This window comes from Falco punctatus (assembly GCF_963210335.1).
Source record: "Falco punctatus genome assembly, chromosome: 15".
Lineage (NCBI taxonomy): Eukaryota > Metazoa > Chordata > Aves > Falconiformes > Falconidae > Falco > Falco punctatus.
The window spans coordinates 17,807,589-17,828,161 of record NC_137595.1 but is presented as its reverse complement, the minus strand read 5'-3'; the positions used below and the strand labels follow the sequence as shown (position 1 = coordinate 17,828,161).

Below are 20,573 nucleotides of genomic sequence, written 5' to 3'. Positions count from 1 at the left end.
TTATTCTTGACCTTTTCTGTTCTGTTGTCTTGCTTACTTCTACACGAATACAAATCATGTTTTACTAATAATGTTTGCCATGGGGTGCTTTGTAAATTCTGGCGAGCAAAACGCTAGGTTGGCCAGAGGTTGAATACAACATGGAATTCACATCAACATTCTGCTCTGCTAACCCTGATGCTGCCTAACAGAGAAAGAAATACTATTCAAGATGACGTGTTTATATTAGCAGAGGACTCCTACTGATTTTAATTGCTGTGATATTTTTCTTAAATTAAATATTTGATTTTCATATTAAGGCTTACAACATTGTTGCTTTTAAAGAATTATTCAGAAAAGGCTGATAACACTTAATTATGTTTTGCCTTGCTATCTTTATTACATTTCTTCAGTCTGATCACAATTTAAATCTTTCTTTTTTGCCTCTTAGTTCTTATGTCGTTGGCTAGAATGACAGCTAGCTCTACAAATATGCAGTATTTTGCACCATGTTTTCTAAGATACATTTTGCTGTCCCTTTACTGAATTTACATTTCAGAAATATTAAATTCAGAAATAGATTGAAGTGCAGTTACTTAATTTCAAGCTCATCTTTGTAAGTGCCTAACTTTGCAATTTTGTTATTGTAGTAGAATGGCAGGATTTATCAGAGTAGCTAGAAACACCTTTTTTTAGTTTGCTTTAGAGGGTAGATGTATTGGAGGTGGGCTTGGAGTCAATGTGATTACAGTCGTACATGGGAGAGCAAGTCTTTGTGACTTACTATATGACATTTTGGCTCAACATTAATTATCACATTGGTTCTTCAACATGAATGGAAAAATGTTACAAAACATTTGTTATGTAGACTCTTAAAATGCAACTGTGGCTTCTGTAAACATAGGGAAATCTAATTAGTTTTTGCTTGCGTGACACACATTCTCACACGCAGTCCTGGTTTGTTGATTTATTTGTCAGTTCACAGCTGGGCAGGAGCCAGAGTATTCCCAACATCCTGTATCTTGAATGGGAATAACTCTGAGTTTGCTTAAAAGAGTGGTTTGTGCTTGGTAAAACTTGTCCAGAGATACAAGTACAGATACCTCCGGACCAATAAGTGGCTACTAATTTTCTGTATTCTCTGAATAACTGTCTTTACGGTGAAAATTATCACCATTTCACTCATTTTTTTGTTTTCCACTGTTTTTTCGGGGTTTGGAGGGGGGTTGTCGCATAGTGACGAAGTTCTAGTTGCTGTCAGTGAGATAGTCATCAGGAGCGATTTTTTCCTAACATCCTTATCTAATGCATATGGGAAAGCAGATCTGATCATTTCTGGTGTATGATAATTTGAAAGCACCTGAGGATGTAGTAAGCTACATTAATTGCAGATTTACATAACAGCTGGTGAGCATATGCCCTCAGTTAGGACTGGCTGTATAATTTTTGCAGCCTCATCTGTTTGCTACAGATATATATCCCACCCACACCATTTAGATTTTATCTGGATGAAGCACTGCCTGTATCATCCCTGCTTAGATTCCAGTCTGCCACCAAAGTTTTTTCAACTTTCTAGAGATATACTGCTACATGTCATCAGCCTGAGAAGGCTCCAAGTGCTCGATGTCACTATGGATTAAAAAGCTCTATATGAATTTCCTGTAGATATGTCTGTGTTTATCTTTACCTGGTAACGTGAGAGTGTAACAAGATTTTTCAGTTAGGCAGAACGAGGTAAAATGAAGAAGTCTTTGTATTTTATAAATTATTAGTATTTCTAGTTATGTTTTCTATAGCAAAATACAAATCTCTGATCCAGGAATTCTAGTTCAGAACATTTTCCAAGATGTCATTATTTGCTCATGTTTGCCCCAGAAATTTTTCAGTTGCATAAGCTTTCCTACAGATTCAGGTAGTATTAGTTAGCTTATTCCACATTAATATTCATGCTGCTCATTTCTTGTTGGTTAAATATTTAAATAAGTTCATGGTTTGTTCTTATGAGTCAGGTACTTTAGTTCTTTCACTTTTGTTGGGTGTGAGTAATAGCATATAAACTATTTTCAAAGTTCGCTTGCTCTGTAAGGTTTCATATTTGCGTATCTTTTCACATCAAAAATTTAAGCGTTCATGTTTTAAATAAGAGTAGTTGAATATACAAAACCAGACTGTATGTAACACACTGAAGTGAAATTTCTCTCCCCCGAGTATTTTTTTTCTCTTTGCGCACCACGATTCAGGTCTCTCCATTCCTGCTCCAGGCAGGTTTCCTTCAAGTCAGAGGCCGTTATGGCTGAGCAAGGCCTACGTACTTGGGTCCAAATTGCAAAAAAAAATTTGTTTTAATTTCAGGATCAGACTTCACCTGGGATCAGCTTAGTGGCTGTTACTGGAAGAGTAAGGGAGACTTCATAAAGGCAAAATTATTTTCATCCTTGTATATAGTCTGCATTAACTTATAATGAGCTGCAATTTTAGGCCAAATGAGCGTAGATCAAAATTTAACATCAAGCTTTCTCTTCCTCTTATCTAATAACTTAAATATGCTTTCTTAAATATCTTTTACTGCCATTTGATGCATGAGGTACATGGTACTGTTAAAAATAGGCCCAAATCTCAGCCTCAGTTGGGAACATTCCCAAAGTCTTGGAAACCCAAAGCTTATTCCAGATCAAAAATTTACAAGTGGCTCCTATATTTGTAATGAACTGAGACCTGTGCCAGGGTGCTATAAGCTGTGATTTCTTTTCAACCAAAAGTTAAAGTACCAAAATGTTTTTGTTCTTTTATTTTTCAGTCTTTCCCTATTGTCAGTGAGGCTCAATAGAGAAGCTTTTACTTGAGAACACCTACTTCTTTCCTGTCTGCTCTCCTTTGAGCTACTAGTAGTCATTTAAAAATAATCTTTCTCCATGTTTCCACTTGCGACCTAAAATCACCATGTTTATTATTTGGTCCTTTCTGAAATAAATTTGTCTATTACATGGACGGTAATTTTGGGACCCTGTAAATGGTTGTATAACAGCTGATCTATTGAAAATCTTTAGTCATAATATTTAGTTTATCAAGTGAAACATCTTTTCACTTCAACACGAGCAATTTCTGTGTATGGGTTCTAAAGTCATAGTAGTTACTCCAAAAAAAACCCTCACTTTACAATGTGGGGGTTTGGTCTCCACGCTGTAAATGTTGAATTATTTTCTGTTGAATAAAGGCATATATACTTTTCTTTTTCTTCTGTAGTTTCATTTATGTTGAGTACTGTAATGCATTCCTGGCAACCTGGGGCACAGTTGCTTGAATTTTCCCATAAAAAGGGCAGGAAGGTAGGTGAGCAGCTGGGATGCCCAGCAGTGAGGTGATGCTGCATGTCACCGTGGTGGCGAGGTGATGCTGTGTGTCACCAGGGCACCAACGGCTTCACCAGCGGTTCCGAGAGCCTGGCCACGGCTGCAGGAAGTGGGCAGAGTGAAAGTGCTGGTGGAGTGAGAGCCTGACCAGGGAAAACAAGTTATCTGCTCACAAAATAGCAACGTGAAATGGGCAAAAGCTGCCTGCTAGCACTCTCTGTGTCTGGAGGGCAGACAGACTCTGTGTGTTTTAAAGATTTATGCAAATGAATGTGGAAATCTAAAAAAAAAAATCTTGAGGGAAGATTACTGAAAACCAGTTACCTTTTAAGTTTTTGTATTTTTGATTGTAAAAGAGAAATGGATAAGTCCCTGGGTATGTGTTCCTGTATTTTCTCTGGCATGAGGTGTTTAAAGAACTGAGCTGGCTCCATGTCACCAGTCTAGGTGCAGATATTTACAGAGGTGGCCCCTTGCAAAGGGAAAGTATGGAAAAGAAAACTGAAATTTCTATAGTACTCTTTAGTTTGTTTTATCTGGTAAGTAAGATGGGGACTAGCAGACACTGTGTACATAGTAATGTCCAAAGGCTGTAACATAGATTCTGGATTATCATATATGACAAGAACATACCTATTTGATTCAGTGCAGTCGATAGTTGTTGCTCTCTGTTCATCTATTGGTCTGTGTTGCTATAAAGATTATAAAATAGACTACCATCCTAGAATAGTATAGTAAATATTCTCTTTTTTTAAATCTCATTGTAATAAAAACCTAAGAAGCCATCAGCAACTAAAGAACTTTGACCAACATTTCAAAGCAAGGCAAATACAAGAGGCAGAATAAGAAATACAATGGGGTTTTTTTATAATTTTTCAGAACCACACCATTTTCTTTAAGTACAATACAATGTTTGATGTAGCTGCTCATCTAGTCAGTTATTTTTAGCCCATTAGTAAGTAGCATTTTTCTTCCATGATACCTTACCATTTTATCAGCAGCTGATTTGGACTTGCAAATCACTGGTCCTATTGATCAAAGATGCTGAACTCCTACGATTCCTATTGATTTCAGCAGGAGATGCAAATGTTCAGTGCCTCTGAAAATTGCATCCCATGTTCTTAGATTTAACCATCCCTGACTACAAAATGACTGTTTTATATACAAATGAATTCTCAAGTATGAATATGAAGTTGTCCCTATTCTTCATGATATTATCACTATTTATGAGTATGCACTGGAGATGGGTGTTGGGTCTTAAATTATATTTATATGGAGGGTGAGGAAATTAAAACCTCTCTGCTGTCTGCCATTGTGACCTGTCATTTTGCACTGTGTATGAGGTAGGGGAGTGAGGGTTTCAACACTGGGAAAGGCCAGGCCAAATTTTAAGGATGTAAAATAACTTAGCACTTCAACATGGATTTTAAAACGATTCTTAAGACTGAATCAAATATTAACAGTCCCAAATTTTCAAATTTGGTTATAGCTGAGTGGCATAGCATTTTATTTACAAAATGAGCTTAGAAAAGAACACCTCTTCTGTAGGTCAGGGCCAGAACTTTGATTCTGACACCTATTTGTGTTCATGTATTTTCACATTGCTTCACCTGTACTGGAACTGAGGCACAGATGCACCCATGGCTTCATGCCACAGTGAAATCCAGTTTTAAAAGCAGAACCTGCTAGCAGTTACAGAAAAAAAAATAATTTTCTGGCATTTGGTCAGGTCAAGTGCAGAAACAATAGTCAGCTGCTGGTATACATTCTGTTACAGCTCTTCTAAAGTCTGGGCTTCGGGAGAATGATCAACTGAGAGTTTGTAAAATAACTAGAAACAGCAGAGAAAGCTAAACAAAAGCCTTTAGTGGAGGTCAGCAATTTGGAGAGTTCGCATTTGTAGGATTTTTGTCCTCTGAAGTTCGTCTTGCAGGTTGATAAATACTTATTGCACAGGACTTTTTTTGACATCTTCTGACTACTGAGAGACTCTTTGGCACTGGAGCCAAGCCCCTTATTCATATTCTGCCAAACATGTAGCACAGGAGTTGACAAGCTGTGCTTACACAGAAGGTAGATAAGAATAAATTAAATTAGATCATTGGCTTCATAGCAGATGGTGGGTTAATCCAGTTTACAAAATGAGTTCTGAAAAAAATGTTTATATATTTGTGAATACATACTCAAGTATGTTGCAGAATTGCGGGGACTGAGTTAGTTTATCTGAAAGTGTCAGTTGGTTTTATTTAAAGGTTGAACAAAACAAGCAATCTGGCCTTATACTTACAAAGATATAGGCCTTTATCTTTTTTTGCAATAAATCTGTTTTGTACCTAGAAACTATTTTTTGTCTAAGCAGCGTAGTAAATTAGTGGGGGAAAGCTCTGCACTGTGAGTAGGATCTTCTGTATTTGAGAGAGAGGTCGTTTAAAGTTACTCTGAGCAGCTCCGCTGCAGCTGGCCAGGGCAGGGTGTCTGGGGGAGAGCCTTAGTTTCACCATAATCCTGTGGCATCCTCCAGTCTCTTTAGCTCCACTGACTACAGACTCCTCCAGATTTCACATCTGCAATAGCATCTATAATGTATGTTGTTAAAAAAAAAAAAAAAAAAAAAAAAAGTGTATGTCCATTTTTGTGTTGCAGTTTTATCAGAAACTTGGAATTAAACAGGGCTATCTAATAAAATATAAATGAAATACAGGTATGGTGGCATACATCATATTAACTCTATCTCCAAACATTATGTAAAGAGGGTCAAAATTTGCCTTCAGGTATATTTTTGTGCCTCCGGATCACCTTTGTGAAAGCAATGTACAGCTCTGCTCATGGCAGAATGCCACTGGCAAATAGCACAAGGCAAACTAATAACGTAATGATAGAGGGGGGAACGTAGCAGGCGTTCAAACAAGCCAAGAAAGAATATCTTTTCAGATGAGCTCTGCAGTAGGATGGAAGAAGCAAGGAAACAGAGAAATCAAGGTGGAAGTTCCAGGCTGCCAGGTGAAGGAGCGCGGTTGCTACCAGCGGGGAGGGTATCGGCGCTCAGTTGTCAGCCGAGAGGTTCAGTTAGGCCCAGAGGAGGTGGTGGTATGGGCTGATGCTCCTGGTGACTCACCACAGCCCCTCCTAACTTAAACTTGGCAATTTAATCTCCACTTGCCTGCTAGTCTCTGGCTTTTGCTTGAAACCGTAGCAGTTCACCAATGACCTTATGCACCCTAGTAGTAGCTGAGGTATTGTAGGCCCTGCAAAATGCAGGGTAACTAGTTGTAGAATTTTTCTGGAATGCCGGGTAGGCAGAGCCAAAGCAAATTTTGCCTTTTCTGTAGTACCTGTGTAGTCATCAGGCCTCAAATGCTGTTTTTTGTGTTCGGTGGGAGCGTGAGCTACATCCAATAATGCATCTTTAGTCATTCGTAATGGTGGGGTTTGGGACTGTTTGTTTGTCAGCAGCCAACCCTCAGGAGTACTGCAGTCAAGGTCTTTTTGTGTCAACATCAGTGTGGAAGGCTGACCTTTGAGGAAAGGGCAGAGACCTTCATCAGAAAGTGAATCCCCCTGCTTTTTACCCAGCCCAGTCCTAAATTGGACAGAGTATTGGTGTCATCTTCCACTTGGTCTGTGGAGTAGGGTCTTATCCCTGGGCCCTACATGTCGGAAATACAGCTGAGAATCTTACAAATGGATGTGTGCTGTGGGAAATGACATTGTGGTTTGCTGCTGAGTGCCACAGCATGTTCTGTGCCCCTTTGTCTGAAAGGGGAAGAGCAAAAGCCAGAAATCCACTAGAAAAATCAAAGAATGAGTGACTCAAAGTTTCTTTGAGCTTTTTAATTCATTCAGTACATGCCTACTGATTTCTAAAGAGATGTGAGAGAGAGAGATTTGAAAGTTATATTTACTTGGTGAAGTATCTGTATATTTAAAACATGACATACATGTGTTGTGGGAAACACGAGCTTTGTAGCAATTATGTATACCCTAGGTAAAAGAAAAGTATCACAGAAAATGAAGAGGCAAGATAAGGCTCCTTTTCTGCTAAATAAACATTTATTATTCCCTTTAATTCTGAAAAATTGCAGGGAATAATAATTCTGAAAAAGAATTTGTGGCTTTCCTGGTGTATGTGGTCTGGTTATTACCAGTGATACCTGGATTTCTGAAGGTAATTTCTTAAGACCTATAGCTAATGTAATGAGAAGCAGGTTGATTTTTGGATTGCCAGATGACCAGGTTTCTGCAGTGATAGAAGTCATTCATTTTAACTCAAGTAGACCTTATTTTCGTAGCAGTGTATTTGGTTGGGTTGTTCAAACACTCAAGTCTTGCACATTGTTTAACATTAAGCTGCTCTACCGGTACCCTGTGTCATCTCCCATGGACTAGAAGTCCAAGGCTGGCAGAGACCCTCATCTCTACAGTGCAGTTGGTGTTTGTCAGGGAGGAAACTGATTGTCAAACACACATACAAATAGTTTTGCTAGCTTGCCAAGCTTTGGCACGAACTATAAAAACAGCAGCACTTCCCCAGCCTGAAGGAAGGCAAAACAAACAAACTGTTGGAATTGGTGCGGATGGATGGCAAAAGGCAAAGTGTGTGTAATCTGGAAAAGACATATAGTAAGGAAAAAGGTGCATTACATATTCACTCCTTGCTTTGTGATGTACCCTCTGCAGCACATGAAAATGCCATCTTAGGAAATGAATAATAGCAACAATGGAAATAGCATAAGAAAGCTATATTCATTATATTCATGATTCTATAATCACTAAAAGCTTATTGATGTGTGCAGTTACATTTTGCTTCTAGTGTTGATCTGTCTCAAGTGCTGATATAATTATTTGCATTAGTATAAATGAAGTGTACATTCATTAGTTATCAACCCCATTGAACTTTGTTCCTTTTTGATCTTGTTAACTCTTTAAATAATAATAACGTTGAGAAGCTCAAGCCAGGAGCAAGAGCTGCCTGCTCTAGAGATGTCAAGGCATGTTGATTTTTGTTGTACCTTATGTACGTTGAAGTAATCTGCCTTGCATTAATAAGCTCAAAGATCAGAGCTTAGGTCTGTGTGATCTGACTGCGAGAGCCTTTTCAAAGTATTAGCACGGTCCCTTGATGACTGAATATGAATCTGTAGAATCCGTAGATAGTCGGTAGAATATGAAGCAATCCAGGCAAGTCTCTGGCTGGAGATCTCACCACTAACACCAGAGTAAGTGTCTGGTATCTCTTCTGGGGAGTGGGAATTTGCTGGCCAGTGGTGTGTCTCCAGAGCCCAGACCTGATGGTGAAGCATTGCTTTGAGAATTCAGTACATTTGGCTCTCTCCATCCGAAGCTGATATAAAAAAATACAAATGTGTCACAAATACTGTCACCTCACCTCACTACTTTGATAGAAACACTCTCATGTGCTTGATTTGGGTCATGCATCTGCAGCTGGGTGATCCAGGAGTGCACAGATCTGGAATTTGTGATTGTAGATTGGCAGCTTTGCATTCCCGTGGTAGTTTTGGCAAGCCCGTGCCAGGAGCCCATTCGAGGGATGGGGTTTTGCTTTATAATTTGACCTTTCAGCCTGGAAGGGAGGCTTGTGAGCAAACACAGAGAAAATGAATCATAGAATCTAGTGTCCTGTTTGTATTGAGATTTTTTCCTTAAAGTATGTGCAAGCGCAAAAGAAAGCGATGTCCTTTCTAAATGCAGGACGCATTCTAGATCACACTGACTTCTCCTGAGAGTCTCTGAGGTTCCTACACAATTCAGGAAGAGCAAATATATTGCCTTTTGGGCTCCCACTGTGGGCAGATCCTACTCAGTGCAAATTGCTGCGTGTGGCTTAAAGAGGCTGATACTCAGGTTTTGCTCTTTATGTGACAATTGCAGCTCCTCTGTGGGGGGTATCCGCAGTCCGTACTTTAGTGGGTCATCAGTCCTCCCTGCTGAGTTACTTCAGTGCTAAGGTTACCTCTTCTCTGGAAGAATTTGCCCTCCTCAGTAAGACCTAGGTAATTGTCTGGAATGGCTGCAGTACTGTCATATTATGCTTAAAATAAGATCCTCTGTTGCTGTCTTGCTCCTACCTTCGATGCCTCAAATCCAGAACAACAGCAAGGAGAGCAAAAAAGGTGAATGGCTGTGGGGGCCAAGGGGGGTAGGCAGCTCCCACGTATGGTAATAAGGATGGTTTGTAACTTCATGAAAGGATTAATTTAGATTTCCCAGTGCATACATAAATAACTATTTTTCTGTTAGTATGTTTTGTAGTACAATTGCATATATTTTAGATCTAGAGCGAGTTTTTTGTCTCAGTGTAATTCTACAGTATATCTATGGTGTCAGTGTTTTTCCTAACGTTTAACCCAAATGAAAAGGTTTGGGAATGCGGTGAGCAGAGTTTTATTTAGAACTAGATTGGAAAGGTGAGAACTTTTGCTTGGTATCAGTGCTTTAATCCACAAACTGAGCTCTTTGACAGTTGAAAGCTGAGGGACAATGTTGATGTAGCATTAGGATCTGTCACACAATATTGAGTTAATTCAACTGTTATCCTTTTAATTGCAAATATTTCCATTAACTGCTGTAGAAATTCATCACTCTGACCTGGCTGAACTCCAAAAGAAAGTGTGGAAACTAATTAAACATTGAGTTTTAAGGTAAAATAGTAAATTGCTCATTAGACCCCTTGAAATTCTGATTTATTACTAACAGAATGAAGTAATACTTCACTTTACAGAAACTGGGTCATAGCATTCTTTCTTAGTCTGACTGAAGGTGCTGTAGCTTAGACATCAATTAATTGGTCTTCATTTTTTTGCAGCAGTACACTTGTTTGGTTTAACCTGGCAACTACAGCCTGTTGAAGGGCAGCTATACGAAAATGGAGTTAGCAAAGGAAATAAAGGAACAGAATCCACGGATACTACTTACTCACCTATCGGGGGAAAAGTTTCTGATAAGACGGAGAAAAAAGGTATGTGTGAATGAGGAGACAGACAGATTACAAATGTTTAAAAATTACTACTGCTCCAATTCTGTATTTGCTACAGTTTGACGTTATTTTGAGTTCAGGTTCTATCTCCTCTAGTATAATTTTAAAATAGGTATGAAAAGCCCATAGCCAGATTGTTTCCTATAGCAGAACTCTCACTGAAATTAGCGACCGACTCAAGCCATTAGGAAGGTAATGTTCAATGGCAAAATAATCGCCCTTCTTTTGTGAGAGAAGAGAGATTAGGGCATTTGACTTCTGTTTTAAGACAGGGGAGGTGAGACCGTCTTCGCCTTGTTCCCGTGTGTGCAAAGGGCCCGATGCTGTGCCTGTCTTGCACACCCAAGTCAGTCTTAGGCAAGGGGAAACCCTTTGTGGCCACAGGTCAGAATATACAGAGGGGTAGAAATCTTAATGCTTTTAAAGGTGTCCAGTTCTTGATGGTGTAAGCTAAAATACAGCATCCTGCCGCATCCCGGCTTAACTGGCTGCAGTAAGGCAGCTTGCAGGAATCTCCTGAGTTTTTCCCAGAAGGCTGGAGCCAGGCTGGTGGCTCCTTGCGGCCAGGGGGCAGCTCCCATCCCAGGCGGCTCCCTGCATCCCCATGCCCGCTGCAGGGACTGGCTCACACACAGCCCAGATGCATCAGTTCACTGCAGCAGCAGAAAATGGCCTCTTTAAGAAATGCAAATAGTCTTCTGCCATGTAAGCAGCTGAACCAGTTCTTTTGAAGGGGCAAAGGAATGCCAGACCTGGCATGGGAGTGAGTGGACTGCGCAGCCAGGAGTGCGGAACAGAGCGCAGAATGTCTCTGGGATGCACAACTGCTTTCTCTCCAGCCCTGTCATTTAATGTCATTAGGCCACCTACTCCAGTATTGGTTACAAGCTTTGGCCCATGCTTCCTGTTGACCACCACGGGGATGCTTTCTGACTGTAAGAAGCAGGTGGACCTCCATTCATTTTCATGATACTCAGGAAAAGGGAATAAATCAGATTAGACCAGAGAAAAGTGAATGGGAGTAGAATACGAACGCTAGTCTTTCCAGCTGTTAGGAAGAGCGTAAAATTGTACTGAGAGCTCTGCAATGATAAAGATTTTCAGAGCTTCCACATTTTAGAGCAGAACAGTGGTCTGATTCTGTTTATGCCAGGTAAGATCTATGACTATAAATATGAGACAAGGTGGGACATTGTTGCCCCAGTCCCTCCAGAAGGAAGATTACATCTCACATCAACAGTCTTGCAAATCGATGTGGCACAACTGGATAGAGATCATATTAGATAAATAAGCAATAGAAATATATGTAAGGAGTCAATGATGTTGTTATCCATTATTTAGTCCCTTAGAATGGAGTGGTAGTGAATTGCAGTAAATGTTTTATACACCTTTGTATTTTTGTCCTGGTGCACCATGGAAAATATCTCAAATAGGTCTTCTCCACTGCATTAAATCATTTTGTCAATATATTACAGATTTAATAATAGCTCTTCCAAAGCATTTTGCTTCCAAAGGAGGATGTGCAGGGAAAACATGAAAAAAAAAATCTTAAAAATAGATGCTTGAAAACAAAGAAAAGAGTATATGAGTCAATAGAGATTCAGTGCAGTAGAGAAAAAACCAAACCACACCTGCCTTGCCCCAGGCGATCCTAGCATTTTCTGTAGCTACATAATTGCCCCCCAACACTGAAGCACAGAGGGCTGCGATAGCAGAGCCACTTCACTGAGGGTTTATCCAGCAGTCTCAGAGGTCAGTCGTGAATATAGCTAGACTGTTGTCCCTCTTTTCCCCTTTCACCTTCTGGGGGTAAGCTGTAATCCAGAGTGTATGCTAACAAGGAGTACACACTGGGGAAAACATAAGAAAAATGATGTGGACTTTGTACCAGGCATCAGCACATGCATAGTCTGGCTACAGCTAATTTTTGCTGGTTTTATTTCTTTCCATCACGTTTAGTGTATATCAGTAATTTTATTCCCAGTGCTCATAACAAATTCTCTGTGTAGATGTGCTGGGAAGAAGGATTTGGGAATGGGCAGCTAACTCCTTTCACTACAGAAGGAAACCACAGGAGGTTGATACTGTGCCTGTAAACTTGAATCGTCTGGTGTGATTTCACAGGGATAAATCACTACTGTCAAGATTTTGAGACCTCCCATTTTCCCAACTCAATGCAGCAGCGCAGAATGCTTTTCCAGACTTTGACAGCATACATTTTAACTAATCTTTTAATGGAAATCAAGTTTGCAAACCAGCAAGTCAGATTTCTTTAAGAAGTCACTTTGTAACACACTGACCCACGGCTATGAGTTAACATTTTAATATGTAGTAATGTGATTAAAAACTCAGACATCCTATTGATGCTAGTATTTACCAGGGGAGTACAAGGAGATTGATTGTTACAGAATCAGTAATAATCAGCATATGGGTACATTCTTGTGAAGATAATTGGCACCACGCTGTTCAGAGTTTTACTTTCTTGAAGCCAATAGAAACCTGTGATTAGGAATCTATCTTCTGTTTTAGACTTGCAAGGAAAGTGTGCTTAGAAAGAATAGGGAAGAATTAATACTATTTGGCAAGATTGGGAGCCATACAAGGAGTTGAACATAGATAATTAAATGATACTTTATCATAAGCAACATGTTGTTATAAGAAAGATGTTTTTAGCACAAGAGCAGAACGTGTATTGCAGCACTGCAATTCTAAAATCTTCTATCAGACTTTTTCAAGAAAGAGCAAGGGAGTATACGAGGATAGTCTGTGTATGATAGCATTATCTTCAGATGCCTTTTTTGTACAGCCAAATACCTGTTTGGTTCAATTAAGCTTGGAAACAGAGCTGAATTCTTTTTCTATAAAGAAGGCACAGTGGCTCAGTCAATATGAAACATGCACTTCAGACACAGCTCTTACAGTAGCCTTTTCATGCTATGTGGTTGTCTGAAAAAGTAGGGTTTGAAAGGTAGAGGTGCTGCAACTGCATACTTTCAGTAGGTGGTAGGTAATTATATATATATATATATATATATTCATGTTACCATTGCAAACAGCAGCATGCACTTCTTTGCTGTGTAAAGAGATAAAAATAAATCTGGTTAAAAATAAATCTTTTTTTTTTTTTTTAAAGCTTGCATAAAATTATTACTAAAGCAAAGGTATTTTCCTCCAAGTGTGGAAAAACTCAGACATACGTTATTTTGAGCCTAGCAACACTAACGTGCTATTCAGCATAATTTGATAACATCAATTAGTGAAAATACTCCCTGACTAAAGACATAATACTTTTTATTTTCAACAAAGAAACAGGCCTTCTCACTTCAACAAACTAAGAAGCAGTTACTGTATTTTAAAGGACCTTGAACACCGACCAATAATGCCATTAACTTCAAAAATGATACTGTATCCTTGACTTTTTACTTAGTGCTCTACCGTCTTGTAATTGAATCACATTAATTACCGTGTGTCAATATCACCAAAAAGTTCCTTTGTGTTTTACTTAACCCAGGGTAATTGCTTGCAAAGAATCATTAAGATTTAATATCTCTGGAGTACTGGAAATAGGGGAAAATGTTTTTAAATGTACATCAGCCAAGTAGGATCTTGTGTGGGTCGCGGTGGGAAGGGATCCACTTTCATTGCACAACATAGGAAGTTTAATTCTTTTTTCAAAACTCAATATTCAATATTTTTTCCATCAAGCAAATTAGACAGAAGTAGTCTCACCTTGAACATTGTAAAAGCAGCAATTTGGAAATACTTTAACTCGCGAACTAAGTAACAGGTGTATTTTTAGAGTATTAGATTACAAGTTCTGTGCTTTAAAAATAGACGCTTTTATATGATAAGGTGTTAAAAGTCAGCTCCTAGTTCTTGCTGTAGGTTTGGTGACACAAAGCAGCTATAAACCTGGAAGACCCAGTACCCTGAGAATTGCTTCTGCCTTGTAAATTAAATCTCTATTCATTAAGAATGCTAAGTACTTCCTACGCTAGTTAAAGCCTATGTAAGATCCCACTGAGGATCTTTGTTATTAATACATTCAGGAAGAAGCTGGCCCTAGCTTTGCTATGCCGTTTTCATTTCCAGTGGCAATTTACAAAATTTCATGTACATTATGTTGCATTAGATATTTATATGCATTATTGTAAAAAAGGCTCCAGTCACTTTGCTCCTTGTTGTCCTTCACTGTGATACCAGAATGAAATGAAACATAAACAGATACGGCTGCTGAATGCAGTCTTCGTCTCTTGGCTCTTCCTCCGATGCAGCACACTATCCTGCTTTTTTTCCAGTGGAGAGAAAGTGTGGAAATGCGAGTCAGAGTTTTAAAAAGCCTACAGTGGAATTAGCCTAGATGTTAGCAGGACTGGGTCTGCGATCTGCAGCATGTCACGATGCTGATCACAGACAGGCATTAAAATACACAAAGATGGTGACATAAGCCAGCAAAGCAAGCCAGCTCCAATTTAGTTTGGCAAAGTCTTCCTTATGCATTCCATTTCCCTTTCTATTTCAGCTCTCTCATACCCATGTGTGAAGTTGCATACTGTAGATGTCTGCAAATTTATTGTTAGGCGTTATGGAATTATGCCAGTTTTCTCTTCAGATTGCCTGTCCCTGTCCTCATGCCCCTGTTACGCTTTCATGCAGAAAGACCAAGCCAAAACAGATGTTCTTTATTTCTCCAGGACTAGATTACCACTACCATAATACAATCATTAGAAATGGTGATTAACCGAAATCTAGGCTTTGGACATGTGCTCCGACCTACCAGGTTTGATGGATTTTCAGTCCTCACTGGCGTCCATTCGTGTAGCTTATGCAGTGCCCATTGGGCAGGAGGCTGAGCTGCGTGCCAGAGGAAGATCTCCCGCTGCCCTCTCTCTGTGCATTCTCAGTTGAATGGGTTTTCTTTGCATAGCTGATAGGTAAAGACCATGGTTTACGCAGCAGTACTTCTACCTTTTTGTATTCAGTAAAATGTTCCAAGATTTCCAGGGCAAAAATGCTCTGTGATGCCTGTTATTGCAAATATTGCATGCAGGTTTGTTTGTGTTTTTCAACTTGTTGAGTAAAAAATGGAGTGGTTTCAGTGAAATGCCCTCTGTTTAGAGGTTGTTTTCAATATATTCTGATGTATCTAAGACACATTTATACCTCATGACCTATTATCTTCACCCACCAGGAATACACAACTGATTATTTTGTTTGTTTCTGGAAAATCAGTGTTTCAGAAGGGACGGGCCATAGACACAGGAGAAGTTGAGATTGGAGCTCAAGTTATGCAGACGATCCCCCCTGGTTTATTCTGGCGCTTTCAGATTACCATACATCACCCCATGTACCTGAAATTCAACATTTCACTGGCAAAGGATTCTCTGCTGGGAATTTATGGCAGAAGAAACATTCCACCAACGCACACTCAGGTAATTAGAAATCATACTGATTGTGTCACGCTGGCGTTTTCAAACAGCAGTGGACACGAATGTTCACAGTAACCTTTCTAGTTAGGCGGCAGGGGTGGACTGGCTGTAACCACAAAAAGCAGGCTGTTTATCCCTTCCCTTTAGCGAGGTGTAGCTGTACCCCCAAACCACGCTGTCCCAGAGGAAGGGACAGTGTCACCCCAGAAGGGTCAGCAGTTGTGACCGCTGAGAGGTGCCTGTCCAACCGGCTGGACAGGTGGGCACTGTGCTGCTGCGGAGCTCCAGCATCTTCTTTGCAGAGGACAGTGGGATGAAGTAGCAGATCATTTGAAAAATGTATTTATATTTTTATGACTTCATCAAAACAAACAGATCACACAGTCGGTATAAAGAATTAGAAGGAAAAAAAAAAAACAAACAGCCATTTCTGGTTTCTAATATGAGGGTTATTTCTGTTTACTCCTAGGGATTTTGCAGGAGAAAACCTAGCTAGGCAGTAAGAATGTGCAATATTGCTGGTCACAGTCAACCTCTTTGTTGTTGTTTTTTAAGGCTTAATATATTTGGCATATGAAGCTGTCATTGCTATGGATAATAGATTTTTCAGCTTTCTTCTAACAGGATGACCCTCCATAGAGTTTAATAAACTTATATACAGAATCATGGAAAGATTTTTTAGAAGGGACCTCTGGAGATCATCTAGTCGCATCTCAAAAATTATTTATGAGAGTTTTGACCTTAGAAATATGTGCTTTTAGCTGTCATTGACTTTAATTGAAGCTGAGTCTTCAGCTGAGCTGAAGCAAAACTTTGCTGAAAACCAGAATGCCTAGAAAAACCTAGAGAAACATACACGGTTCATGAACAAGGATTCATAGAAAGGTTTAAGTTTCTGGTGCTTTGAGTTTAACTGCCCTTAAAGTTGTTAACATCAACTTAGTTAAGTATTAAGAACTTCCATGTAAAAAAAAGATACTCACTTGCATTAATAAACATAAATAAAAAGTGTATTTAGGTTTTGATACACAATACTGATACTAAGGGACAAGTATTTAAAAATCTGGTATAGAACAATAGGTTCTTTAATCTATTCTTGGCACTTGAGATGAATCATTGTGCAGCGTAGGCACTACAGCTTGGCAATTTTGGAATTATTCCCATTAAAGAGATGTAGTTTGTGAAGTAAATCTGCTGTATTTAGTGCAGCAAGTCTGAATTTACCCCTATTCACACTGGTGAATATTTGTCAGTCAGGCAATTCCTCATAAGATTGCAACTGTTTCTTCCTCTTTGAATGAGACATGCAGAGCAGATTCATAAAAATTTGCTTGCTAGGTGGTTAATTTTGGCTCATTTGTTATTTCAGTTTGATTTTGTAAAACTGATGGATGGAAAACAGTTAATTAAACAGGAACCAAAAAACTCAGAAGAGCCTCAGCAAGCTCCCAGGAATCTGATCTTAACATCACTGCAAGAGACAGGTTTCATTGAGTATATGGATCAAGGAGCTTGGCATATGGCATTCTACAATGATGGAAAGAAAGTGGAGCAAGTGTTTGTACTAACTACAGCGATTGGTAAGAACAATTACAATAAAATTGTTATTCTGGTTATTCCATCGGAAAGCTCTGTTCAGAAAGAAATTATTGACCTTGATTCCAGCTTCTCTTAAACATGTTTTATTTCAGCTTGGTTTAATTAACCTCAGTGGACCAACTTCATGTTTATGCCAATATTAGGCAAATAGCAATATTTGTGTATTAAAGATGGATGCTATCAAATTAATTAAGTGTGAAGTTTGCATGTGCATTAACATTTTTATACGATAGCTTAAATGCTCGAGTAATTTCTGTTGTTATCTTGCTCAAAGTAGGAGATTATGTCTGCCCTCTCTGTTTACATGGGAATCATAAATCCTACAAAAATTATCCAGGCTTGAAGTTCTTATTTCCAGTATTCTACTCGGTTAGAAAATCTGAAAGGCAGCTTTTGTGGATTGATTTGTGACTGTTGTTTGATGTGTGGTGTTGTTTTATACAGTTATTTGAATGCACCATTTTGTTTGGAACGCAGAAGGCAAATACAGGAGACAGTGTCCTGGTGGCATATCAGATCCCTACTGCCTTTTAAAAACATATAGACAGACGTGTTTGCAACTCTAGGTGTTGTTAGTGAGCAGCGCTTACACTTAAGGTTTCTTTGGAATTTAAATTTAGGTAAAGTGTTGTATTTATGACAGTCTCTCTTTGCTGCAAGACTTTAACCACTATGCCCTTTAGTTAACCTGTTCTGCCATATGTTTAGCAAGATGTCTTTACTAGTAATGGACATGCCATCTGCTCTTCAGAACAATTGGATGCTATTTTTACTTGGTGGTAAACACCTTGCAGAGCAGGACGATATGACTCAAATACCAAGATTCTGAGGGACTTGCAGGAAAATAAAAGTTGAAGTAGTATTGTAAGGACTGTTTTTGGTGTAAAGTTCATATTTGCTCTGTTCAGAAAAGTGCATCTTTTACAAGCAAGAAAAAAATGTCATTATTCAATGCCATATGAGAAAATAATATTAAAGCAATTTCTGAAGCATCTTCGCTGATGCTCTATGAAAAGCATAAGACCTGGCCAAACGCCAGTCCAGGTCAGAATTCAAAGACCTGCCCCCTTGTTTATTTCTACTGTAAGACAGCACTGTTTACGTGGGAGAGTTTAACCAATATTTCATTGTTAAGTAGCATGCCTTCTCGAGGAAAAAAAAAAATGCTGCGGTTTGATTCTTGTTACATTTACTGAAAAAGAAGCTGCCCGTCCCTTCTCTGGTCCATAAGCAGACCAGGCTGGGTCTTACAGAGGGGAGCAGTGAAAGCCACACAGCACAGGCAGGAATCTTATACTTAATCTCAGAAATAGCCACAAGAAGACATTTTGGGGGGAAAAGAGGGTTTATGTTGCAAGAATCTACGCTGATGCATTTGAAATTAGTATTAGCTATTGTGCTTCCACAACTTGTGTATCATCATCTTACGCTTTTTTTTGCATAACGGTTCTTGGTTGTTTCTTGGGGGGGGTCCACCAAAAAAAACCAAAAAAGCACCACCTTGAGCCATACTTCTTACCCCAGACTGGGCTGGAGTCTTATTTGACATCTCTGACGACAAAGGAATCAACCCGGACCACAGATTGAAACCATTGGAGTAGAGCAAGAGCTCGGATGCACCTCTGCTGTACGCTGCTGTTGGCTGTGTGAAGCAGTCATGCCCTCCTCATGAGACAGTATTTCAACTTGCTCAGTGTTAGTTATGTACAAAATTGATTTTGCTGACACCTTAGCTAAAGCTCCCATCAGACTTTCCCTTGAGGGGGGTAATTTGCATGCAAAACCTGGCGTGCCTCAGGTATTTGATTAGAATGAATAAAGGCCAACCCCAACTGGACATCGCATCAAGGGGAGGTAACTTTTCAAATCATTAATTCTTCGTTTCAGATCAATGTAGGGATCATTTACCTTGTGATTCTGGAAAACTGACAAGACAGGCAAGTGTACACGTAAAGCAAGAGAAGAGTTGATAATGAACAGTAATATATAAAAATTAATAACGAGCAGCATATCTGTGAAAAAAACTTACTTCTGAAAATGAGCTTTTTGACTTTCAAACAGACATCAGTGTACAGGTTGGGGATAGCTGATGAAAAGACACATGTCAAATGCCTGTTTTGGTATAAACTGATAGCCCAAAAGGAATGTTTTTAAATAACAGTAGGAGTTTTCAAGAGGAACCAATCCTTATCTGTCCAAGTGCCCATAAGTAAGATCAAAATAAACTTATTTCAGTTGTTTGTATTAGTTGTAGGATGCCCTGATAATCCATCTTTTGAGAAGTTATGTTTGAGTAAAATATGTCAGTTTTGATTAGATTAAATATTCCAATACTATGCCCTTTCTTGAGAAACGTTTTTCCTCCCAAATCATTTGCCATGGACAGATACACTTCAAAAGGATTTGGATTTTCTTCTTTTTCCCCCCAACAGTCATTATTTTGTGGGAGAGGAGCCGTGTTTCCCATCTTCCTAGAGCCAGAGGTACCTCCCCATGTCTATTAGTGAACGTGCCCACAAAACAGCCTCGGTTGCCGCTGTTCCGTAGCCCCTCTCCTGTCCTGCACAGCACCTGGTTGGCTGTAGAGACCCTCAGCCCTAGTGCCGGCCTGACCAGGACCTGCTCCGCGGGGGAGCATCTTAGCCTTGGATTTGCTTCATATTCTTTACGTCAAACAGCTAACCCATTTGCAGATATGAGCTTGTCCCCAGATGTGTGAAGTTAAATGGCTTACTATCCAAAGCTGTGTGATAAAACACGAGCAAGTTTAAGATCAGAATTGAAAGTGATTTTTTTTTCTTCAAATCTAGTTCTTAGTCCTTTATTGCATTGAGTTTTATCAGTTAAAAAAGACTATTTTTTCTTTTTCCATCTGATTGTATAGAAGTGAAAATCCTACCTTCTTCCAAGGACTTCAATTCACATGGTTCAAGTGAATGCCATAGAAGGCAATTTACTCTATAAACAGGTTTCAAACAAATTACTTCAGCAATAAAAGTGTTTAAGGTGGACATTTTTCAGCAAATACTCTGGTTCTTGTAGTGCTTTTAATGGTGGTAAATTTTACATGAACACTTACTTTAAAAGCTTTTTAGTGTAATATAAATGATGCACCTGTTATCTCAAAGCTGTCAAGACAAAATCTAATATTTGTAAGCTGCTTGAACAGGAATTTTGTTTTATGCTCCCTATGAATGAAAATGGACCTTTTACTGCTTCTGC

General features: G+C 39.1%; 1 protein-coding gene across 4 annotated transcripts in view; it reads left to right on the top strand.

Moving 5' to 3' along the window:
• Positions 1–20,573, top strand: part of TENM1 (teneurin transmembrane protein 1) — a 571,145-nt gene that overhangs the window by 418,803 nt on the left and 131,769 nt on the right. For all 4 annotated transcript variants that reach the window (XM_080365640.1, XM_080365639.1, XM_080365641.1 and 1 more), the window contains 3 exons: positions 10,153–10,305; positions 15,556–15,755; positions 17,122–17,332. In XM_080365640.1, the coding sequence (XP_080221766.1) occupies positions 10,153–10,305; positions 15,556–15,755; positions 17,122–17,332 (564 nt within the window). The remainder of the gene's footprint in view (positions 1–10,152; positions 10,306–15,555; positions 15,756–17,121; positions 17,333–20,573) is intronic.